The sequence below is a fragment of the Leptinotarsa decemlineata genome, unplaced genomic scaffold (assembly GCF_025532065.1).
Source record: "Leptinotarsa decemlineata unplaced genomic scaffold, Ldec_3_MD MMD2_tig00000010_RagTag_RagTag, whole genome shotgun sequence".
Lineage (NCBI taxonomy): Eukaryota > Metazoa > Arthropoda > Insecta > Coleoptera > Chrysomelidae > Leptinotarsa > Leptinotarsa decemlineata.
Genome location: NW_027412538.1, coordinates 3,025,656 through 3,048,578, shown reverse-complemented (window position 1 = coordinate 3,048,578; position 22,923 = coordinate 3,025,656). Strand labels below are relative to the sequence as shown.

The following is a 22,923-nucleotide window of genomic DNA, read 5'->3' as shown; positions in this document are numbered from 1 at the left end:
TAAAACTGTAAAGAAGAAATTATCTGAGCTTATGTACCAGTTTCCACATGTGAAAAAAATATTCAGTAACGTAGAGTTATTCAATTATATTTAGTCGTTCAGTAAATTACCTGAATGCTTGAATCTATTTTTTCTGAACATTCTGAAAGATTGAGTTTCAAACGATTCTCTTCTCAATGTAACACGTCATCGTCATAATTGAATTCATTTCCTTCTGCTGAAATACAGTTTGCAAATGTGGAACTGGTCTTTTCATTCAAGAAATTACTTCTATGCTCTTCAATTCTTTAAGAAAAATTTCTTCCAGTTTGGCCCATATAAAGTTTTGGGTAACAGCCAAATTCAGCTAACTTATATACTCTTGATCTATCCGACACTGAAGTTTTGTCTTTATTGTTTTTTATAAATTTGCTTAAACCACGTCCAAGCATTCTTTTTTTTTAAAAACGAACGATATTATTGGTAGCTTTGCCAAAATATGACAATATCCTATAGCGAACGCTATCGTTTCTTGAATTTGGATAGATCTGGTTCATGGCTTGTTTCTGTAAATTTTTGGAGAGAATGGAGTCGAGTTGTTGACAGCGATTTGTTCGATGAGTGGAATATTCAATAGTCCGTGAAAGACACTATTGAATGCAACTACTTTATACTAGTAGGGGTGTGTGGAGGAATTATCTATGACAGGGGTAACAGCACACACTCACACAAGAGGCAACAGCAGTGAAGAACTCTCTCCGAGGCAAGTATCAGCACAAATTTCGACAGATTTGATCATCGGAACTGTCGGGGAAGAACAAAGTTGCTGCAACAAATATGCTTGCCGTTCCAGCGGCACTCTTACGGTATTGACGAGACACCGGATATTGAATCTGTTGTAGGGAACGAGAAGTGTCGAATTCGTTATGCAATAAAATTATATAGAGTTACTTATTTTAAAATTGATACTTCCTTCCTTTCTTTGGAAGATTCCCACATTTTTTGTATCAAGATGGAGTAGTAGAAAGCCAAAAACTTTCTTTCCCAAAAAATTAGTCACTCCTGAAAATGTATTAACACTTCCAAAATACAAATCGTGAAATTATCAAAAAACAATAAAAATTAATTGGCGCTCCGGGGCGACTTTATTGATTCCAGTGGCGCATTTGCTTTTCAGCTGCAGGAAAACCCGGAAAAACCCACAGCACCACATCATCTGAAGATCTTGATCTGCCAATGTCCTCTCTCTCTCTCATAAAACAAAATGTAGGGTGTCTTCAGAGGCTCTAAAAATATAACCGTTTCAATATATATAATACTCTTATTTTGTTATTCTAAAGATATGAATATCCCTGTAACAATCTAGCATTGCGACATCGACTTCCACCATACCTACTAAAATTTCGAAACGACAGATTTACACCGAGTTTAGGAATCTTGTTCCGTGTAAACGTTTGTTTTCTCTTCATTTTCTCTTGTTTTTTTCCTAATACTTTCCACGCTCTGTTTTGTCGGATGTAGAAAATACGTGTATAGATATTCATTAGGTTTTGCGAAAGTCCCGGTGATACACTATTCCATTAATTTGTGAAGTGATTTATTAAATAAACAGTGAAATTAATGTAACAGTTTTGATAGGTACTTGTGATAATAACTCACGGAATTATCGTCAATATGCTCCATTCTACACTTGCCATGTGACGCGTGAAGAACTGATCAACGGTATTTTGAATTTCTCCTCCTAATCATGACTATTTTCATTTCATTGCCTTTTTTACGAAAAAAAAAAATGATTGCTGTTAGCCAGTATTTAAAGCTCCAATTTAACGCTGAGAAGAGTACTTATTTTCTTGGTTGCATGCATCTCAAATTTAACAGTTGTAGTTTTTATGATTTTAGCTCAAATTCAATGCTTGAAGTAAACTACCAAACTAAAGCTACTAGATACGGTAAACAACATAAACAACCTCTTTCAAACAAAGATATATTGGGATGAATGCTTCATGGGATGATATAGACACAAATCAGGTTATATTTTCAGAGAGATTTCTTGATGAATGATTCTGACTTTCATTGTCTGAAAATTTGTTAACATATTTCAAAATAAGAGAAGGAGAACTAAGGAAATACCAACATACTAGGACTGAAATATTTAGATGTGTGAGTGAACTAATGATATTGTCAAAACAATTTAAAGAAATGAAACATAAGTCTGAAATAGCCGTTACTTCGTGGTAGAAAATCGTCATGAAATATGAGAAATGAAACTTTCTATGTTTACCACTTTTATTTATAACTAACGTTACTGCAGTTTCGTCCTTAAAGGACATCTTCAAACTCATAAATTAAATGTATTCGTTTGAAAATATCCATATAGGACGAAACGGCAGTAAAGTTAGTAAAAAATAAAAGTGGTAAAAACATAGACAGTTTCAATTCTCATTTTTTATAAGTATGAAATGATAATTTTGAGAAAGCTAATTCATAAAGAAAAGAAATTATGGCCACCTGAAATGGAAATGATTTAATGAAATGTTTCAGAAGTTGCTATTAAAAATAAGTAAGATGTCAATAACATATATACAATGAAATTAAACAGTAGTGAGTAGTGAGACAATTGAAAACAAAATAAGAAAATACTCCAACGAAGCCAGTATCCATAATTGTCTTTAGATAATAACTAGGTAATTATTCGTTACTTTACTCAAAAGATTTCAATATGAAGAGATTTTTTATTTTCATCTACGTCTGTTATGAACTCTTACACGCGTTGGATTGATTTCGAAAGAGATATTCAACGTCAGGTGACTTCTGAAGAAACGAAACGAATATTTATTAATAAATAGGTGAAAGGGCCGAAAAAGTAAAGAATATTCCTATTTTTCAAACATTGTTGAAGTAATGGCAATTCACCCAACACCATAAAAACCTTGTGGACATTGCTCACCATGAAACAATACTGAGGAAAGTATCAGTTTCAACATAGGATAAAAACATGTCCATCAAACACTCTTGAGTACCTACAGTGAGAAAGAAGCAACTAACTGATTGACATGTTCCATGAAACTATCTGGTGAAAAAGAGAAGTATCCAATTCTTCGGCGTTCTAGAGTATCAAGATGATGTTCGGGTCTCTAAACAAGCAGATAATTTTTTATAGTATCTGACAGCGTCAGGGTATCCTTTGGAGTGGAGCTCCACATCTGTGGGAAATAATCTAAATCATATGTCTCCATGAGGTGTGTGCAAGTCTCTAGTTCTAGTTCTTCAAATTTCTGAGAAGTTATTTCTGCGATGACAGTAATTGTGCCAAAATAACACCTAACGGTAACATTGAAGATCCACTGGTAGACCAGATTTCAAAGCATTAAATATTAATGCCATAAAACAGCATTTGGAAAATTTCTAATAGAATCTAGATAGGTCTTCAGCAGTGTTCGTCTTCGAAAAACACCTACCTGGTGAGTGAAAACGTCTAATTTGGATATGGAATAGCTTCTAAGTAAGAATAGGATCAATCAAAACGTTCTGGTTTATTATGACAATCTTGACGTTACAAAATATTCAATATGACATATCAACACTAACAATTATACGGAGTGATCCAATATTATTTCAATAAAAAATGTAACGCGATTCATAACAGGTTGTGTTCTTCAATTTGTGTTAGTCATAAGCGCCGATGTGGATCAACTGTAGAAGAAAATATTCACCATGGCCTCATCAATTCATTTAAAAAAAAATACTTCATTATTATAAAAATATAGGCTTCCACGGCCGGAGTCATTATTAAAGAGAAAAAATCCGGGCTGGTGGGCCGTGAAACTTGAAATACTAAACGTTTCGTCTGCTACTGCGGCAGACGTCATCATGGGTATGTGCGTTGACTGAGCAACGACTTCATTATTTCCAGGAAGTGAATGGGACACATTTTGAACATTTATTAAAAGTGAGTTTTGAGTTCTTCTTCTTGTTTTTTTTTTAATATTTACCGTTTATCTTCATTTTCTCAAGACGGATATGAAACTGCTAAGTACTCAGGAATGGTTGATCCGATTTTCAAAAATGAAACAGTTCTGGATAGAGAATTTGAATATCTATTGAACAAGATATCACAAGTCTCCTTTTCTATTGAGAAAGAGTGGCGCCCTCTCTGTGACGGATGATCTAACACTATTTTCTTTCTTATCAAAAAGTAAACTTTTCCATGTAATTTTTTCCGGGCATGATATTTTGTCCAGTTCAAAATTCAAGTGGAGACGGACTTTTTATATCCACACCGTATGTTAATACATCATTGTCCTCATTTCGCAAAATAACTAGATGGTATTTTGCTTAGCAAAGTTAAATTGCTCCCACATATCCTGTCTGATACTGAAAATATTCATGTCAGCTGTATTACATGCACGCATATGCTGGTACCACACTTCATTTTCATTTTTTTACAAGCTCCAAAGAAACTAGAATTACTCGCTTATGTAACTGATTCGCTCGCAAAGGGACAGTTGAATAAACATATATGGTATCAGGTTCAGAAGAAAATTCCATAATGGGGAATATAATCAGATGAATCATTCAATATTTATATGAGAATACAGGGTACAACCGTTGCTTTCAATGGTTTGAATCAATGATTTCCAACTATTCTCGGAATTGTGATGAAAGAGTAGGCAGAGGTCAATAACAATTAAAACAACGTGATCAAATGGAATCCAATGACGATATGATGGAGATCACATCGACATTGACATTTCAATGAATATTATCTACATTACTAGTCACGAGAATATCTGATAATTACATAGAAAGTACCGCTCTAACCTAGGAAACTGAACATACAGTGTGAAATGGAAGCACCTCCCAAACTGTTATTTTCTTCACTTGAATATTTACTGTTATCCCCAACAATTAAGAGATTACAGTGGCGCCGTATTTCTCGATACCGGGAAAGCATTTGTCAATGCAGTACCCAAATCTATCGAATCAGTATTGGTTGAAAAAGGCATAACTGGCTGGATCTATGCCATGCTTGTGAATAGAACAACAACTGCGACTCTTCAAGATGAGGCCATTAGGTTCAGGATCATTAGAGGCTACCCTCAGGGTAGATAGCCTTCCCCTTCTGCGACCGCTTCTAATAGATAGTCTGCTTGATGTCTTCGACAAAAGAGAAGTAGATCTGCATGCTCATACAAATGAACGTGTAATAGGTATAGGACCACGTCAGGAAGTGCAGTCTTCAATATCTTTCAAAGAATGCTGGACGATGCTCATGGTTGTGTATACCCCAGCGAAATACTGATTATGCAGTTCACCAAGAAGGGGAATCTTGATCACCTGGAATGCTCACTAAGAAAATATTACACACAAAACCAGACTGTTCCTGTGGACATGTCGAAGAATTTGTGGGGATATATGTGGTTGTCACAGCTATTTTCTGGTGTCTGAAAGCTTTATAGCAAACGGCGGAAGCGAAGCTCTCTGGTGTACAGAGATAAGCTTGCTTGGCTATCTCTGGTGACAACAGCACCACATCATCAGCGGCCATGGCAATTATTTCAGACCCACCTCGATTCCACATCTTCCTTGAGAGGGAGACTAGAAGGACAACTCACAGAATTGTACATATTACCAATTGCATATATCTAGCTCGAGCTTAAAGTATCAGACTACTGGATGGCACTGAAAGTCACAGCATTCTGAAAATAATCACCATCTTAGTGCATAGAACTGCCTTCTAGCAAAATATACTAAGATTGGCCTATTTCATCTATACATTCTAGGAAGTATGTTACCAAACATTTGCAGGATTACATTGTCTGACATGCGTACTCACAAGTTACTGTCTTCTGAATCATCACTTGCAGACATTTGGACTTTCGGAAAGAACAGTAAGAAGGGCCGTCTTTGTTTGAAGGATGATGAAACAACATTGCAAAGCATAAGTGCACTACATTAGAAGAGGTTGACTCCTCTCTGGATACAAAAAATAATATTGAAATAAAATTTACTAAAAATCGTTAATTGTTTCAAAATTATGGATTACCGGTAAAAACCATGTGGTTGAAGAACAAGGAGAGAGACAAAAAACAATTGACAATGACAGCTGTCATGTAATTCACTTTAAAAAAGTGTGTTAGTTTGTCGATGATAAAAATATGGAACAAAAGAGAACTATTATGGTGCAAGTGTGATCAGAGACATCTGCTGTTCTATACCTAAGTAACTCAATGAGAAAACCCAAAAATCAAATATGTTAATTAATTGAAAACACCCTCATTTTTATTGAGGAAAACAAGTGAAGGGTGCTGTTGAATGAAAGTAAACTCTGCCATAGGGAGGTTGGCAGTTTGTTAAAAAAGAAAATATTTAAAATGTTATGAATTATATTGATGAAAAACCAGAATTATTATCGGTTTGGAAATCATGTAGATTTTTGTCAATGTATAATAAAAAGGTATACATTTCACTGAGGTGATCGTTAGTATCCACAATCGTCTTTGGGTGATGACTGGACTATTCCTTCGAGAGATGACTATTTATAGAAATGACTATTTATTATTTATAGGTCATTCGAGCGCTTTCACCTATTCCCTCTTCCTCTCACCGGTTCAGCAGGAGATGACCGTTTGGTGGAAGTAGACCGTTTGGCAGGAGTTGACCATTTTCCGCTCGATTACGGGTTTCCATATGTTGCGTACCTCTACGCCAACTTTGCTGAATGCGTCGTTGGACAACATATATGCAGCTTCTTTGAACTTACTCTCAAACCAGTGCTATTCCAGGTTTCTCCTCGTGTGTTTTTCTTGTGCTCAGCAATGCGGACTTTCAATGGCCTCTTAGTTTCACCGATAGGTATATGATTTACCGCACTTACAGGGTATCCGGTAAATGCAATTCTTGGAGTCATATCCCGCGTTTGGCGGCCTGGTCACAGTCATCTATCGGAGAAATAGTCCAGGCATTATCCCAAGCGATTGTGGTCGGTCGGTAGCCGGTCGGTTCGACGTGGGTGCTTTGTTCACTCGCTCAATAGACCGCAGTGTTAGTCGGTGGTTCGATTTTCACTTATTATCGTCCAACCCCTGTAAGGAATCACCCGTTAAAAGGTAAGATCTCGTTAGTCCTTAGCTCGCACATGTTTCGGCTTCTGAGGGTTGTCATTCGTAGGGGTACGACAGCTGGTTAACGGAGAAACATATCTCAAACATATTTTAAATAATAGTAGTGAAGTAACTTGGTTTGAAATCTTTTTTAATATTTTGAATATATTTTTAAGTTTTTTTTTATTTTTTTAACTCTATAATCATTTTTATTTCGTATTTTGTCTATTTCGTTGGTTTCATTGTATTTTCATTTCACGTTTTATTGCTTAATATAATTAATATTTCAGCTATTCATTTTAGTTTTATTTGTTCTTTCATAGATTTCGAATCATAGTAGAATCATATTTGACAATGGAAGTCCAAACTGAGGAAATTAACAATAATAAATAAATATTAGCCAAAGACTCTATTCCGAAAACCCCATTTCTGTTCAAACATAACTCAACCTCTGACAAAAGCAGCAAATTCTTACGAAGGGTCGAAATAGATGAACACTTCAATCTAGCAGACCACTATTATAATCTTCATGCAGTCATGGTTCACTGTGGTTCTGGCGTTGAATCTGGTCATTATTACGCCTTGGTCAAAGACGAAACGGACTGGTTTAAGTTTGACGATAGTCGTGTCACGAAGTGTTCTGGCGATGTATTGAATTTATTGGAGCCTCTGGAGACAACCTACATTTTGTTTTATGAGAGAGAGGACATTGGCAGATCAAGATATTCAGATGATGTGGTGCTGCATTTTTTCCGGGTTTTTCTGCAGCTGAAAAAGCAAATGCGCCGATTGATTTTTGTTGTTGTTTTATAATTTCGTGATTTGTATTTTGGAAGAGTATTAAATCTCTTGTTCATCAAGAATTATTTAATAATTAAATCTCAGGAGATGCTCGCTTGATCTTGAATAACAAATTCGACTGAATTACAAACCCATATTTTTTTAATCAAAATGAATGCCACTTCTCATTACGTCCTGAGTGCATTAGTAACATTATTATTATCTAATATAACTAATTGATTTCTGTCTTTCTAACTCTTTTAAGTATATTATAAGCATTTTATAATTATGAATTACAAAATTTAAATTGATTTAGATTTTATTGCCATTCGTTTAATGGACAGTATTGGGTAACGAACAAATAATGAAGGTGTCACACCCACAATATTCCACAACTTGTAAAACAACTAAACAAAGTCAAGGATTGGTGGGCGACATTAATATTCATTGTGTTGTGTATGACTGATGTAGGCTTTGGTAGTCTTTTGTTTACAAAAGAGTAGGAGAGTCGCAATGAGTCACGTTAAAAATGCATTATTAAACGTTTTGAATCAACCGATCCATTAGACACACTTAATTTCGTAACACGAATTGACCTCCATAATTTTTCACCTTGTTTCGTCTGATATTATTTTAATCCACATCCTAAACTCATCAAATTGGAAATACGTTTCTAAACACAATTTCAAATAAAGCTGTGAAAAGAATATCAGAACATTTGCTAATTTCGATGAGACTGAATGATAATGTTTCATGATGCTGATAATTTATTGTGTAGCTAGTAGTAATTACGAATTGAATACAAATGAAAAATACCCAATGACTGCGATTTTTTTCAATATTTATGAGGGTGTATTTCAGCGAGTAAAATTTTGATTATACTTATTCAAGCAATGCAATAATTCATGTGTAAGGTAAATGTTCAAATTTTTCGGGCTACGTTCATTCAATTAGCAATTTTTAATTTTTTTTTTATGTTAGTGCACTTGTCTCTGGCGTCTCAAGCAGCGTTGGAAACTCTTGGCTCCTACCGAGCAACTTCTAAATTGCTAGCAAATTGCCAAAACGACTCTCCTCGATGGGAAGACTTAACAGAAGAATACTCTGGTCTGAATTCCTGGCCATACTGGCCCAAAAGGCAATGAAGCTACTGACTCCCTTGCAGGAGGGTGCTGTAAGCAGCTTCATCGGGCCAGAACCTGCCATTGGCATCGCTTAAGACTTTGCCAAACAAACATTGAACACCTGGAGGGCAAGAAGATTTATGGACTTCTAGCAGAATCTTTCAGGATTGGCTCACTCCAAGGCGTTTATTCACCATTTGAAGCCTGATACCAAACAGTTGTTGGACTACAGGAGGGATGAACTTCGATATCTAACAGGCCTTCTTACAGGTCACCGTCATTTGAATCATCATATGCAGAGACTCGGACTGTCGGAAGACAGAGTGTGTCGCCTCTGTTTGGTCCCCGCTGGGGACCGAATTAGGTTGTTCGGCAGAGCCGTACTCTTACAATCTGACCTGAAAGACAACTCACCATACAAACTAATCGGCTTCGTTCAAAAGCTGGGTTTATTTGGTCGAGTGTAAATAGGTGTGAGCCACAGTAAACCCTTGCGGGTTGCGGTGGAGGGTCGAATAGACCCACTTACTTTGGACCCAACCTAACCTAACCTAATATATTTTTAATCATCCTATCATTTGTACCTATAAGTCACATAGCAAATCTGTTTTTTTTAATTTCCTTGCATAAGAAAAATCACCGTACAAAATCATGATTTTTATAAAATTTGTCAGTTAGATATAATATTGAAATTGTATGAAAAACATATGTGGGATTGACTTTTAAATTCAACAACTTTAAAATTTGTGATGCACTGTTTGGAACCTTTGGTGTAGTAATGAATATTACTGGAGTTCAATCTCAGCACCAAACCATTATTTTTAACACCTCGACACGTGTTTGAGTCACCAAGTGATCAAGGAAGACTAAACTGTTTAATCTAATCAGTTCCAATCAGACAAAACGTAGGCGACTTGAATATTTCTCACAACCCAAATCGAAAAGTTGAACGGGACTTTTTTGTGTGTGAAATTCCATTTCAACTTTCCTGTGAATGATATCTGTTTCAATTCCCTTGCGAATATTTGAAATACAAGCTGAATAAAAACGCGATTTTCGTGTAATTCAATATTCATAGGTTTGTGATTATTGGACCCAATTACTTTCTTCCTTTCTTCGGAAGTCTACCATAGATACTAAAAAGTATATTTCTCTTCGAACATTTTTTTTCGAAAATCTAATCTCTCCATACTTCACCTATTCAGAGAAACTCACAAACTCTACCTTGAATGCCAACAATTTATTTTTTTTTTCTGATTGATTCGGCCGTTACTTGATGAAGATCCATAGTTCTAAAAAGCGATTCGAGACGTTTTTCCCATTGATAAGGTAGATAATCAAAATTATAGAGCTTTGCCTATTTTGGACAACCAACGGAAAAAGTGAAGAATACGCTACGAATATTCTTTTCGATTTCAACGTTAGTTATTCACGTACTCTGTTCATATATCCGAATATTGTGTTTTTGATGGTTATACTCTCGAACAACTGTTTTTGTTAAAATGTCTCCTCATTCAGGTAAAAAATTTGATGTAAATTGAGAATTGATATTTTGTTTGTTGTTTTTTTATGAACTCGTAGTATTATCATGCTGATTGCTTTCACGGTATTGCTAAATAACAAAGTTTTCGTTGAAGAATTAAAATGTTGACGTCTTAGTTTTGAAAAATTTTGCCCCTCTCCATTCAAATTTAGAAAACCGAACTATTGGAATCAGCTGGAGATCTTCAGACATTGTTCTTAGTGGAAAAATAAAGTTCTATTCTAAAATTCAGCTGCTATTAGACTGCTAGGAACAGTCTAATAGTCCTGACCTCCAGAGTCAGAACATTTTGAGTAATTTTTTTTTGCGTGAGGTTTTTTTTTATAATATAATCACCGGCAACTTTTTATTGAAGATTGGTCACCTAACAACAAACGGTTCTATATATCTGAAAGGAATGTATTGAGAATGTAAATCCAACGCCCAAGTATACGGAACGAACTGGGGCAAAACAACTCAGTCGGTCTATTAAACAACTTTCTCTTTCGAGATAATTGCCAACATTTATTGGGAACATATAAAATAAAAAACTGTTTTCAATTTTTGTAATCTGAATATACCAATGTATACTCGTGAACTAAGGAAACGTTTTCTGCTTCGAAAGTGAATGGAATGTTACAGGTATAGGGAAGTAAAAATGAATTCTGACAAATTGACTTATTTTTCCTAACATAACATTTCAGCTCTGTTCCCCTGTACTTTCAAAGATTCATTTCCACTTTTATAGACAATATAAAGCAAATTCAAATCCAAGATAGAGTGGATGTGAACATTGACATGCCCTACGCACGTGGTATTGAAAATCTCAAGAATTGGCCAGGGTCGTATTCAGAACCAACATCTTGTTGATCGCAAATGCTATATCATACTTAGGAAAACTTTTTTATAATAACGAGTGAAATGCACAAGTTTTGCAGTTCAACGGGAAAAATGCAGATAATATGAGTAATATAAAAAGATTTTCATTGGATTTTTCACAGCGCACTCAAGCGTAATATGAAAAGAGACGTAATCATTTCTTTATTGATAATTTTTATTTTATGTAAAATCAAAAGAAATATTAATCAAAATTATTCAACTGGATGAATTTGTCTCTTCATCATTAGTGTCATCCTCACCAATCTGAATTATCAGTGGCTCGATTTGTGCCTCTATTATGTTATCAAGCTTCCACATCTTTGTCTCGACTTCCTATATCACATGCCGAACACACTTCTCCCATTTCTCCGCTGTGACTCTTTTCAAAGCCTCATCAAAAAGTACTTTGAGATCCGCAAATTTAAACGCGGTGTTATGCTGAGCTACAAAATTCTTCACATCCGCCCATATCAACTCGATGGGATTGAGCTCGCAGTGGTAAGGAGGCAGGCAAAGGACAATTTTGTTTTGGCCTGCTGCCATCTCATGGAATATATATTTTTGGTATTCAAGCTTGCGCTCTTTGACAATTTTTAGTAGTTGTACTCTTAGCATTGAGTCTTCAAAGCTAATATTCTTTGATCGCAGCCAATTTTGGATTTCAACCTTCTTTGAAGACGTTGTCGGAATCTTCTCTAACCGTCGCGAATAATAAGGTGCACTGTCCATTACAATCACAGCATTATCCTTCAGATGGGGTAGAACTTTGAAAAACCACTGTTCGAAAGATTCACCGTTTATTTCTTCGTGATAATCTCAAGTTTTCTTTGACTCGAAACACCACAGCCCTTCAGCAACAAACCCATTCTCATTGCCGATGTGACATTGCCATTCTCATTGCCGTAAAACATTGTAAATCGAAGCGCAACACACTCCAATTTTATCGGAAACTTTCGATACAACTTCGTCGACAGTCGATGTCTCAATATCTTCCATCTCTTTCTTGAACACATTTAAAATCACTTCTTTCATTTCAACACTCAAATGTCTTTTTTTGTATCGTTTCCTGGATGGACTCAGAGGATAGCTCACAGTGTCATCAGCAGTGTCTGTACTGGACATCTTGGAAAACAATTTTAAACAATACACTATAACGCACGCCACACAAACACGCAAACGACTGATTACAACCTGGTACCGAACTCGTACCAAGAAGACGAATTCACCAATGAACGCTGCCCTTTCCATCTGACACTGGGCCATCACGTGAACATCACGCTTCGGTTTTGTTTTGTTTCACTCTATCTTGGATTTGGATAGACTTTAGATGTAAACAAATTGTTGATAGGGTGTTGAGTTCCATCCCTATCAGCAAATCATAGCTCTGCCTTCACTTTATTTTCGGGTGAGTTTTGATGAGGGATATTATTATCTGTTATTTTATTATTATCAACATATTTGTGATAAGTTCATTCCTCATATGACTTCATCTCAAAGTGCTCAGTCAGACAAGTAGTAGAACAACAGAGATATAGGAAAACCAAGGAAACTTCAACTATTACTTGCCACGTTCAACCCAGATATACGTCTCGATATACGAGGTATTTTCAAAAAATAAGGTAATTTTCTCGGGCTAAATACATTCGATTAGCTTTTTTTTAAATGTTTTCATGTTGGCAAACTCGTCTCGTACATATATTTTCAGCTTCAGCTGTTCAACATGTTCAGTTTGTTGTTGAGAGGCATAAACCTTGAAGTGTTTCACGTGTTTTCTGCTATCGAAAAAAATAGATGAAGGAATATTCATCAAATTTTGGGTAAAAAATGGATTTGAAAGCTCAAAAACATACGGTGATTGTTAGGTTAAGTTAGGTCCAAAGTGAGTGGGTATATTCGACCTCTATCGCAACCCGCAAGGGTTTATTGTGGCTCACTCCTACTCACACTCGACCAAATAAACCCAGCTTCTTAACGAAGCCGATTAGTTTGTATGATGAGCGGTCTTTCAGGTCAGATGGTGAGAGTATGGCTCTGCCAAGATCTAACAACCTGATTTGGTTCGGCAGGCACAAAGTATGTGCTCTGCTGTTTCATCATTTTCCAAACAGAAGCGACACATACTGTCTTCCGACAGTCCGAGTCTCTGCATATGATTATTCAAATGATAGTGACCTGCAAGAAGGCATGTTAGACATCGAAGTTAATCCCTACTGTAGTCCAACAACTGTTTGGTATCAAGCTTCGAAAGGTGAATAAACGCCTTAGAGTGAGCCAATCCTAGAAGATTCTGCTAGAAGACCATACATCTTCTTGCCATTCAGGTGTTCAATCTTTGTTTGGCAAAGCCTAAAGCGATGCCAATGACAGGTTCTGGTTCGATGAAGCTGCTTGCAGTACCATCCTTTGCAAGGGAGTCGGCAGCCTCATTGCCTTCCAGACCAGTATGGCAAGGAATCCAGACCAGAGACAATCTGTTAAGTCTTCCTAACGAGGAGAGTCGTGAATGTACTCTGAGTCAGAAAAATGTTTGAAAGTGGTACAAGCTTCTCACAAAAAGTCAACCAGATTGAATGGCAATGCTCGCCCTGGACACCCCAGCACATCAACAACCGATTAGTACAGGATCCCGTCGCAAAATCACTACGTTCATAACGTAGTTGATCAAACTCAAATTCTAACATACATTTATGAATAGGAAAATACATTTATGACAGGTTGCCAGTCGAAAAGTGGCCGCCAATATTTTCCTGGAATTTTTATTCGGTACTTTGATGAGCTGTCGAGAACGATAGAAAGCGTTGTCAAAAACTCTTGCACTATTCGTATCCAAATTTGGGATCGATGTGTTTTCAAACCATTCCTCGAAAATATTAGCTTCCATGTTTTTATGATAGTCAACATTGAAGTCCTCAAGTTTTTTCTGAGAGTGCCGCCAACTTTAAATGTGCACAATACCGTTTACTTCGACTATACATACATACATATAGATGAAGCTGAGGAGGTTTCACTTCAGTCGCGTATCTAAGGCAAACTCCCTTTTTTTAATAAAAAATATTTGCGGCCACTTTTTAACTAGCACCCTGTCATTATTGTATTCTCCTATTCATGAATGTATATAAAAATCTGAGTTTGCTTAATTACGCTATGGACGTAGTGATTTTACAGCGGGATCCTGGACTAGATGAAAATGTTGAGAAAGTGAAGAAAATTGCTAATAAGATTTGCTTGTGAGGGTCATAACTGGTTACAATTCATTGTTGAATGGCTATGACATCGAAACCAAAGTCTAATCGTCCCAATGGAAGAGCCCAGGAGAGACAAGTAAAAAAAAATACGCCAAGTTCTATCAAATTATTGGAATATCAAAGGGATTTTCTTTAAAATTTCTGGAAACCTCCACATATGATCTTAAGAATACCCTGAGGCTATTGGATTGTATCATCTGCCACAGATGACTCAAATATATCAAATAATAAGTAGAATTTTGAATCTCTCGTATGGAATGAATCTATCGAAAAGACTTCTTCCTCACCAGAAAAAAAATCATGTGAATTGAAGGGGTTATATTTTTAGGAGTGATTAATTTTTGGGAAAGAAAGTTTTTGGCTTTCTGCTACTCCATCTTGATACAAAAAACAAGGATGAGGAAATCTTCCAAGGAAAAGAAGGAAGTAATCAATTTTAAAATAAGTAACTCTATACATGGATGTGTAGATCATGCAAAGAAGTAACTTTCAGACACAAACTGAAAGAAAGTCCTCCTGAAACAGCTACTTTCATATAAACATTGAATTACACAGAAAGAAAAAATTCTTTCGAAACAAATACTTCTATATGAACACTGAATTATACAGAAGATACTTTTCTCTACTCAGTTTGTATTTCAAACATTCGTTATGGAATAAAAATCAGATATCATTCACATGAGTTTTACTTTAAATGAATGGTAATAAATTGCACTTACATGGAACACTGTCACCCTCACTGGTATACACCGATGTTTCGCCTTAAGACACTTGCCACAAGGCTCTTCAGTACCAAATTGGATAACATTATAGAAAATACACACAGTTCATTCATGAATTACGATTTTTTAATGTCACGGAATAAGCTTGATATGCTTATGTCATCGATGACATCGTAATATTATTCATTCACCTATTTTGATGTCTCTTGAAGCTTGTTTCGCTAACCAAGTTAGTTCGTTAGAGGAAAGGTTAAAGATTTATCTCTTTCTGTTTCATGTTTGTGGAATCAATTTGGTTTCTGCAAATGAACTTTTCCAACTGCTCAATAGCCTTCTTGCTTCTTCTCAAATACAAGAGATTATGAACTCCAGTAAATTGTTATGGTTATTGTCGACATTTATCAGAAAAGGAGTTTTATGATGCCCATGAAAATTTACACTCGAAACTTAGAATATTACAACCCAAGAACTACCCACATCTTTCCATTTCATATGCATTACATGAATGGTCCCTACTTCTATGTTACAAAGACAATTCAATTGGTAAAAATTCGTGAAATATTCCTTCCTTCCTTCCTAAACACGAAGGTCTGGTTGGATAAACTAGTACGAGTATAATAACAATGCTTCATCTGGACAAGATAATGTAAAATCGTACAGCTTTTCATTTGTAGGAAGAGCTTTCTGAATTCCGTTATGGTCCCGCCCACTAAATGTGCGTTCGTTGGAAGACTATGATTTGACAAACTGTACTAGAGGCAGTACTCTTCAACTTCAACGTACTTGTTTACTTTCTGCTACTATGCCAACTCAACTTTGTAACTAATTCAGAATTAACTTCAAATTAGTATTTTGTTGTCACTCTCTAAATGGATGTCCATAACTTTGATTTTACAAAATTAGTTCTTATATTTATGAAACGCATTACACAGTGGCTCCCTTTTTGCAGTTGGCCTATTTCTCCAATTATCATCTTTGGCGTAGTCTGAATGTCGAGATTAATATCCAAAGCTCTCTGAACTTGTGAGACATTGAAGATTCAATTCCATATTGTTTTCCTGGTTGCAAAAAAGGCCTTTGTTTTGTACTCTCTTCAGTCTTCTATTAAAAATCTGCCTTGGCTCCTCCTCAATACAAAGTTGATCCACAATGAAAACTGTCCTTTATTCAAATTCATCCCATCAAGTTCTTGAACTTGATGAAAATGGTCATTAGTTGATGATGCTGCCGTGCCCTCCTGAATCTATCTAGGCTTCGAGGAGAGAGTCTTTTCCACTATCGAATGTCAAGGTCATGCCAGCTTACCATAGTAAGGCAGAAATCTTGGCTGGACAAATGCAGAAGGCTGTCATTCTTGGTTCATTACGTCTACTCAGGCATTGGATATACTTTCAGACGATATTTAGCTCAGCCAGAGCTGAAAACTCTACGATAAATATTGTCTCATTTTAATGATCGAAGAGGCTCGTCAGGCAGCCTGCTACAGCAGGCTCAATCGCTTGTATGAGCGGTAAGTAATGACTCTTTCCAATAAGTCCGGCACTTTTCTTTCCCTAAAACAGATTCAATATCAGCTGGAGTTTAAAGCAACACCGGTGACTCGTCAATACCGTAGGAGTGCCAAAGGTGCTAATAGAGCATTCTAAGGGCCGCATTATGTCGATGGATATAGGCTGAGACCGCACACGATGGACATACCGACAGCTAAAGCGTGAGTCTCTGACATCTTACAGCACCTACATCTACACCTAGTGTAAGGAATCTCTATATCCATCATGTGACAACGATAGCCTAAGGTGTTCGAGACACCATCCTGGCAGGCCATGATGAACCCCTCATTTCCCGACTTTAGCCCACTCGACCTAAGGAAAGCAAAGGTCAGATGCTTTGATCTCAAAAAACGTACATTATTATCCAATGTAAATATTTGAAATGTTAAGTTCTCACTGTATAAAAAAGGATTGATCAAAATGAATTTTTAGTTTTGCAAAGGTTTGTAACTTCAATACAGTCAGTCGTCCTGTAAGAAATAACCAATTTATTTTTTATTTTTTCAGCACTATCAGAATCAATAATTTCAGTTATTGAATATCTATCTTACTTCTCATTTCTTATCAATATTATAAAAATTAAAGTTTGTGAGAATGGATAAATGTATGTTTTTATGTATATTTTTAGCTCTTTCACGCCTAATCGACTGAACGGATTTAGATGAAACTTTACATAAATACAGCTTATATATCCGAATAACATATTAAAATTTACAAAGGTTTTGTGTAATTTTGGTCATAATATAACGATAAATGTTAAGTGAGTCAAGAATATATCTACCTCATTTGTGGTAACCGCTATATGTAAAATACTGAGCCATAAATACAATTGGATTGGATACATTTTTTACAATGCACATTTTAGAATATCTGTCAAATTACAATATTACAAATTACATAACTGTCGTGTTAACCACGGTAAATTTTTTTGAAAAGTAAATTAATTTTCAAAGTTTTTAGTGCAAAGTTATTTTTATTTTTTGTTATCACCGAAAATTAATCAAAATTATACAGTATTGTGACAAAAACTGAATATTCAATATTATCAAATCACAAAACATCAAAATAGAATAGGTATTTCTAAACAAACTCATTGATTTCCTGGAATTTTTTTAGTCCAAAATAAGTGTTTTAAGTTGAATCTCCAAAAAATCAATGAGTTTGTTCCGAAATGCCTATTTTATTTTGATGTTTTGTGATTTATTTTTATTGAATATTGAGTTTTTGTTACAGTACTGCATAATTTTGAGTAATTTTCGGTGTTAACAAAAAATAACTTTGCACCAAAAACTTTGAAATCTAATTTACTTTTCAAAACAATTGACCGTGGTTAACACCATAGTTGTGTAATTTGTAATATTACAGGCTTTTAAAATGAACCGTCGTATACAGGATACTGTCTATCGTTTTAGCAAATTTCGTAGTCCCTATTTTAAAAATTGGGTAAAAAAATAAAACTTCACTCAGAAGGCCATAACTTCAAATCTAGATGTATTTTTAATGCTCAATAACTTTTCTAAATAACATTTACCGAAATTTTTCAAAATAAGAGTACTTTACTCTTGTCACAAAATCAAGTATTTGGAGGCTCCTCGTATATAACGTGTATTGTACTGTATTTATTTGGTGCATGTTTAGTTTTAGGGGATGCACAAACTTTTATCAAGAATAACTTTTTGTCGAAAACCCCTTAATAAATAAGTTTCCCATGTGGTGCATACTTTGGGGATGACACTGTATATAATACTTGCTAATAACAGCCTCGGCTGAATTTCGCCCTTTCATTGATTTTTGTATCTACTTCTTCTTTTTTATAAACAATGTATGTCAATGAATAAAGACCATTTATTTTTATTATTATCATTATTATAAACCTTGACTCTTACACCAAGTAATTTGGACGAATCGTTTAAAAGTTATCACGATAAGATTTACTTGACGCAACGCAGTATGCCACTACGCGTCGCGTCTACTGTAAGACGACGGGGTTAGAGGGGCGGTCTAAGCAATGAAGCGCTATCGCCGAGAACGCGACCCGAACGCGGGCAGACGCGTGAGGGCAGACGTTTTTGACGGTTATGTTAGTTTTGCGAATTTCTTTATAGGTAACATAATTCGATTCTCGAAGCTAATCATCACTTAGTGCAGTTGGCATATTTTTCAGTTACTGTATTTTTAAAGTAAAATGAATAAATGACTTGCAATTGCCGCTCTAATATCAACGTACAGCCGAAGCTACTGAGCCCAGAATCTTGAAATATGCAGGTAGGTTCTTTGTATAGCGTAAATAAGCATCAAGAAAGGGAATCAATAATTTCCACCTCCAAAGGTGGAAAAAAAAGGTTCAGAAATTGTATTGACTTTCGTCAGTTTTGAAGTTGAAAACTTGTAGTTTTGGGTTGATAAAAAAATATTGTAACTATTTGTTCAAAATGGTCTATCACGAAACTAAATGTGACAAATTAAATTCTCTGCGGGCGAATCCGCGGACAACAACTAATATTTGATATATTCAAAACGTGTTCAGCAAACCATTTTTAGTTTTCTTATGTGATAGGAGAAATTACATATAGAACTTATTTTACCACTGTCAGCGTTTTTATTCATACACTATGGTCTTATTGAACGTGGCTCTGAGAGTTATGTCAGTTATTATTATTTACAGCTTATACAGACAAACCAAATTTTACGTGGGCGAAGCCGCGGACAACAACTAGTAATCATATATGCAAGAATTGCTAGAATATTGAGACAATTTTGTATTATTGTTTGAACACTTTTCAGATTGTGAGAAACTTTCATCTGCTGCTAGCGACACAACTAGTCTATGTAGTCATATGCCAAAATGCAAGATCGTACGATACGAGCGAATGGGTACCTATCACTCAAAAAACAAATGGAGAATCCGTTTCCAAAAGAGCGACTGGGCGAGTCCTAAACCTGGATGCTTCCGCACAGAATTTTTTTCCAGAGGAGGAATATCGGTTTAAAAAACGTCGACCCAACTCTCAACAGCACATAAAACAGAAGGATAGATTCAACGCCCCTAAATATGAAAGCAGTTATAAATTCGAGGAAACACAACCTGTACAACAAAATGGTAAGCATGTTGAAAAATCTTTCCAGGATCTTTATCAAAACTCGAAACAATATTATTTATTTGCAATATGCATTTGATGAAAATCTATAATAAAAGTGTTCAAAAACACTTCGTTGTGACATTTTCAGAAAACAGTTATACTATACAGTGCATTTCTTTAATGTCCCCTCCCTTTTATTTTTTTTAACGGATCAACTCAAAAAATTGAAATTTGAGATAATAAAATTATTGCATGAGTACTTTATTTTGATGTGAAATTGACATATGAAACTTTCAAGATGGCGACTGGGCGCCATCTATGAAAAAAAATTCAAATGGAAAAGGAGGTCTTGTGACACATCTTCTTGAAGCACATGACAAAGGCTTCATAACCCTAGAATATAATGTCAATATCTTCAACTACTACAAAATGATGAAACTTTTAATAATTGCCTGAATACATTGACATTCACCTACATAATATGAGATAATAAGCTTGAGGTCAGTTCAGAAGATGCTCGAAATGGTTGCCTTGAACTTGTTGACAGATGAACAGCCTATCCGATATTTCACGCCGAACATTTTCGAACACAGTAACGTCAATATCTCTACAAATATTTATTATTCTCTGACGTATATCCAATATGGAAACAGGTTCAGTTTCATACACTTTTCATTCAAATAGTCCCATGAAAAAAAGTCCAAAGGTGTCAAATCTGGCGAGCGGACTGGCCACTCTGTAGAACCTCGACGGCCAATCCAACGACTGAGAAAAGTAGTATCCAAATAGTTTCTTACTTGTCTGAAGTAATGTGGTGGTACTTCTTGTTGGAATACAATATTCATATCGAATTCATTAGGATTCGCTTCGACGATTTCAGTGATGAGAGGGTCAACAGTAGTTTCCAGCATATTCAAATACAGTTCCCCTGTTGAATTTTGATCAATAAATAGAGGTCCTACAATATGGTTTCCCAATATTCCTGCCCTAACGTTAAATTTTTCTGGATATTGGGTATGTGTTCACCTGAAAACGTGAGGGTTGGTGTCACTCCAATAACAGCAATTTTGTTTGTGAACATTGCCGTTTAAAAAAAAAGCACATTCGTCACTAAAACAAATATTGTGGAGAAAGATAGAATGCCTTGCAATGGTTTCCGTCTTGATTTTGCAGATTTCTGTTTTTCGATCAGGGAGATCTTCAGTTAACTGGTGTACCATTTTAATTTTGTAAGGATGATACCTATTCCTCTTCATAAATCTCCACACAGTAAAAGGAGACACCTCACAAACATTCGCAACGGAATAAGTAGACTATTCAGGATTTACTACCATCTCACCAATTATTTGCAATTGCTGTTCTTCCGGAATGTACGGATGACCTGAGGGTTTTTTGTTATGTACACTACCGGTAGTTGTGAATTCTGATACAAGTTCCCTCAAATATTTTTTACAGATAGGACGATTCGGAAAAAGTTCATTGAAAATCCTTTCGGTCTCGTGAAAGTTACGCGTCACACCGTAAATAAAAATCACTTCAATTTTTTCTTCCAATGGACGAGATTGTTGACGTGATACCTTTCTACTAGTAAAACCGAAAACTAAATGAGAATATTCTAACTGAACAATGATGTTCATTGTTATACTGACATTTTTTGTCATTTTTATAAACAAAAAATAATTTTACAAACCTTATCGGGTTGTTGGAATTGCCATGTGGCAGATAAAAAGGATTCTTTCTAGAAATATCGATATTAATGTGTTTGTCTTCAGGAAATTATTAAATGTTTCGCCATTTTGTAGTAAATGAAGATATTGACTTCATATTTTAGGGTTGTGAAGTATTCGTCAGGAGCTTCAAAATGATGTGTCACAGAACCCCCTTTCTATTCAATTTTTTCCCCAGATGGCGCCCAGTCGCAGTCACTTCAAAATAAAGTATTCATATCAATTTCATTATCCCAAATTTCAATTTTTTGAGTTGACCCGTTCAAAAATAAAAGGGGGGACCTTGAAGAAATGCACTTTAGAACTACGGTTTCTTTCAATAAAGTAATAATCAACTGACTTCAACTGATTTCTAGGTGTGCGGTATTTTGGAAACCAAGACATCAAACTACCAAACTACGAACAGCCTCCCCCCATGAATCCTTATCGTCCACCCCCAAAGCAGCAATTCACTCAAAATGCTCAGACAGGTGGACTGAACACCAGAGAAACTCCAAACTTATATGAACAGTCCAACATACCCCTTAATGCAAGTAGTTTGTACCAATCTCTCAATCCTGGATCTATTAATCAAGAACTCGGAGCATTTCAGTTTTTGCAGAATGTTAGAGACGTTTCAAATGTCCAAAATACTCAGCAACACATGATCAAGGGTACTCTTTCGCCGAAAACACAGAAAGGAGAAGTACAACTGGTGTATGTACCTTTGGAAAACTTGAAGCCTAATCAACCAATTACACAAGATTCACAAACTGTTTACAAACAGGTATACAAAATTTGAGCAAAGGTTATAATTACATTTTAACTTTTACCTAAAAAAATAACTCTTCAAATAACACAACTGATGATTGAAGATCTTTCTATTTCTACATTTGAACTGAGAATTATAATCATATATCAAAATTATATTCAAATCCATTGTCTCAGATGATATAACGGAATAATATCTGTCGCCGTTTTTATTTGTGTAAATGAATGTCATTTCTTTATGAACCTTATATATATATATATATATATATATATATACAGAGTGACCCATTTGAAAGCGGGCCACCTCTCTAAAACTGTTATTTATTATCCGATTCAGAAGTTTTTTTTTCAATAGATAGAGCGTCAATAGTTCTATTAGAGTGCTGTGAAGTCGAAATATAAATAAAATTTTCAAGGCCTACTTCGAATTTTTTTCAAGGTCAAAAATCCAAAAAACATACT

General features: G+C 35.4%; 1 protein-coding gene across 1 annotated transcript in view; it reads left to right on the top strand.

Moving 5' to 3' along the window:
- Positions 1 to 22,923, top strand: part of LOC111511277 (uncharacterized) — a 43,417-nt gene that overhangs the window by 5,197 nt on the left and 15,297 nt on the right. Inside the window, exons 2-3 of the mRNA XM_074171271.1 lie at positions 19,689 to 20,004; positions 22,068 to 22,477. Coding sequence (XP_074027372.1) covers positions 19,689 to 20,004; positions 22,068 to 22,477 — 726 coding nt within the window. The remainder of the gene's footprint in view (positions 1 to 19,688; positions 20,005 to 22,067; positions 22,478 to 22,923) is intronic.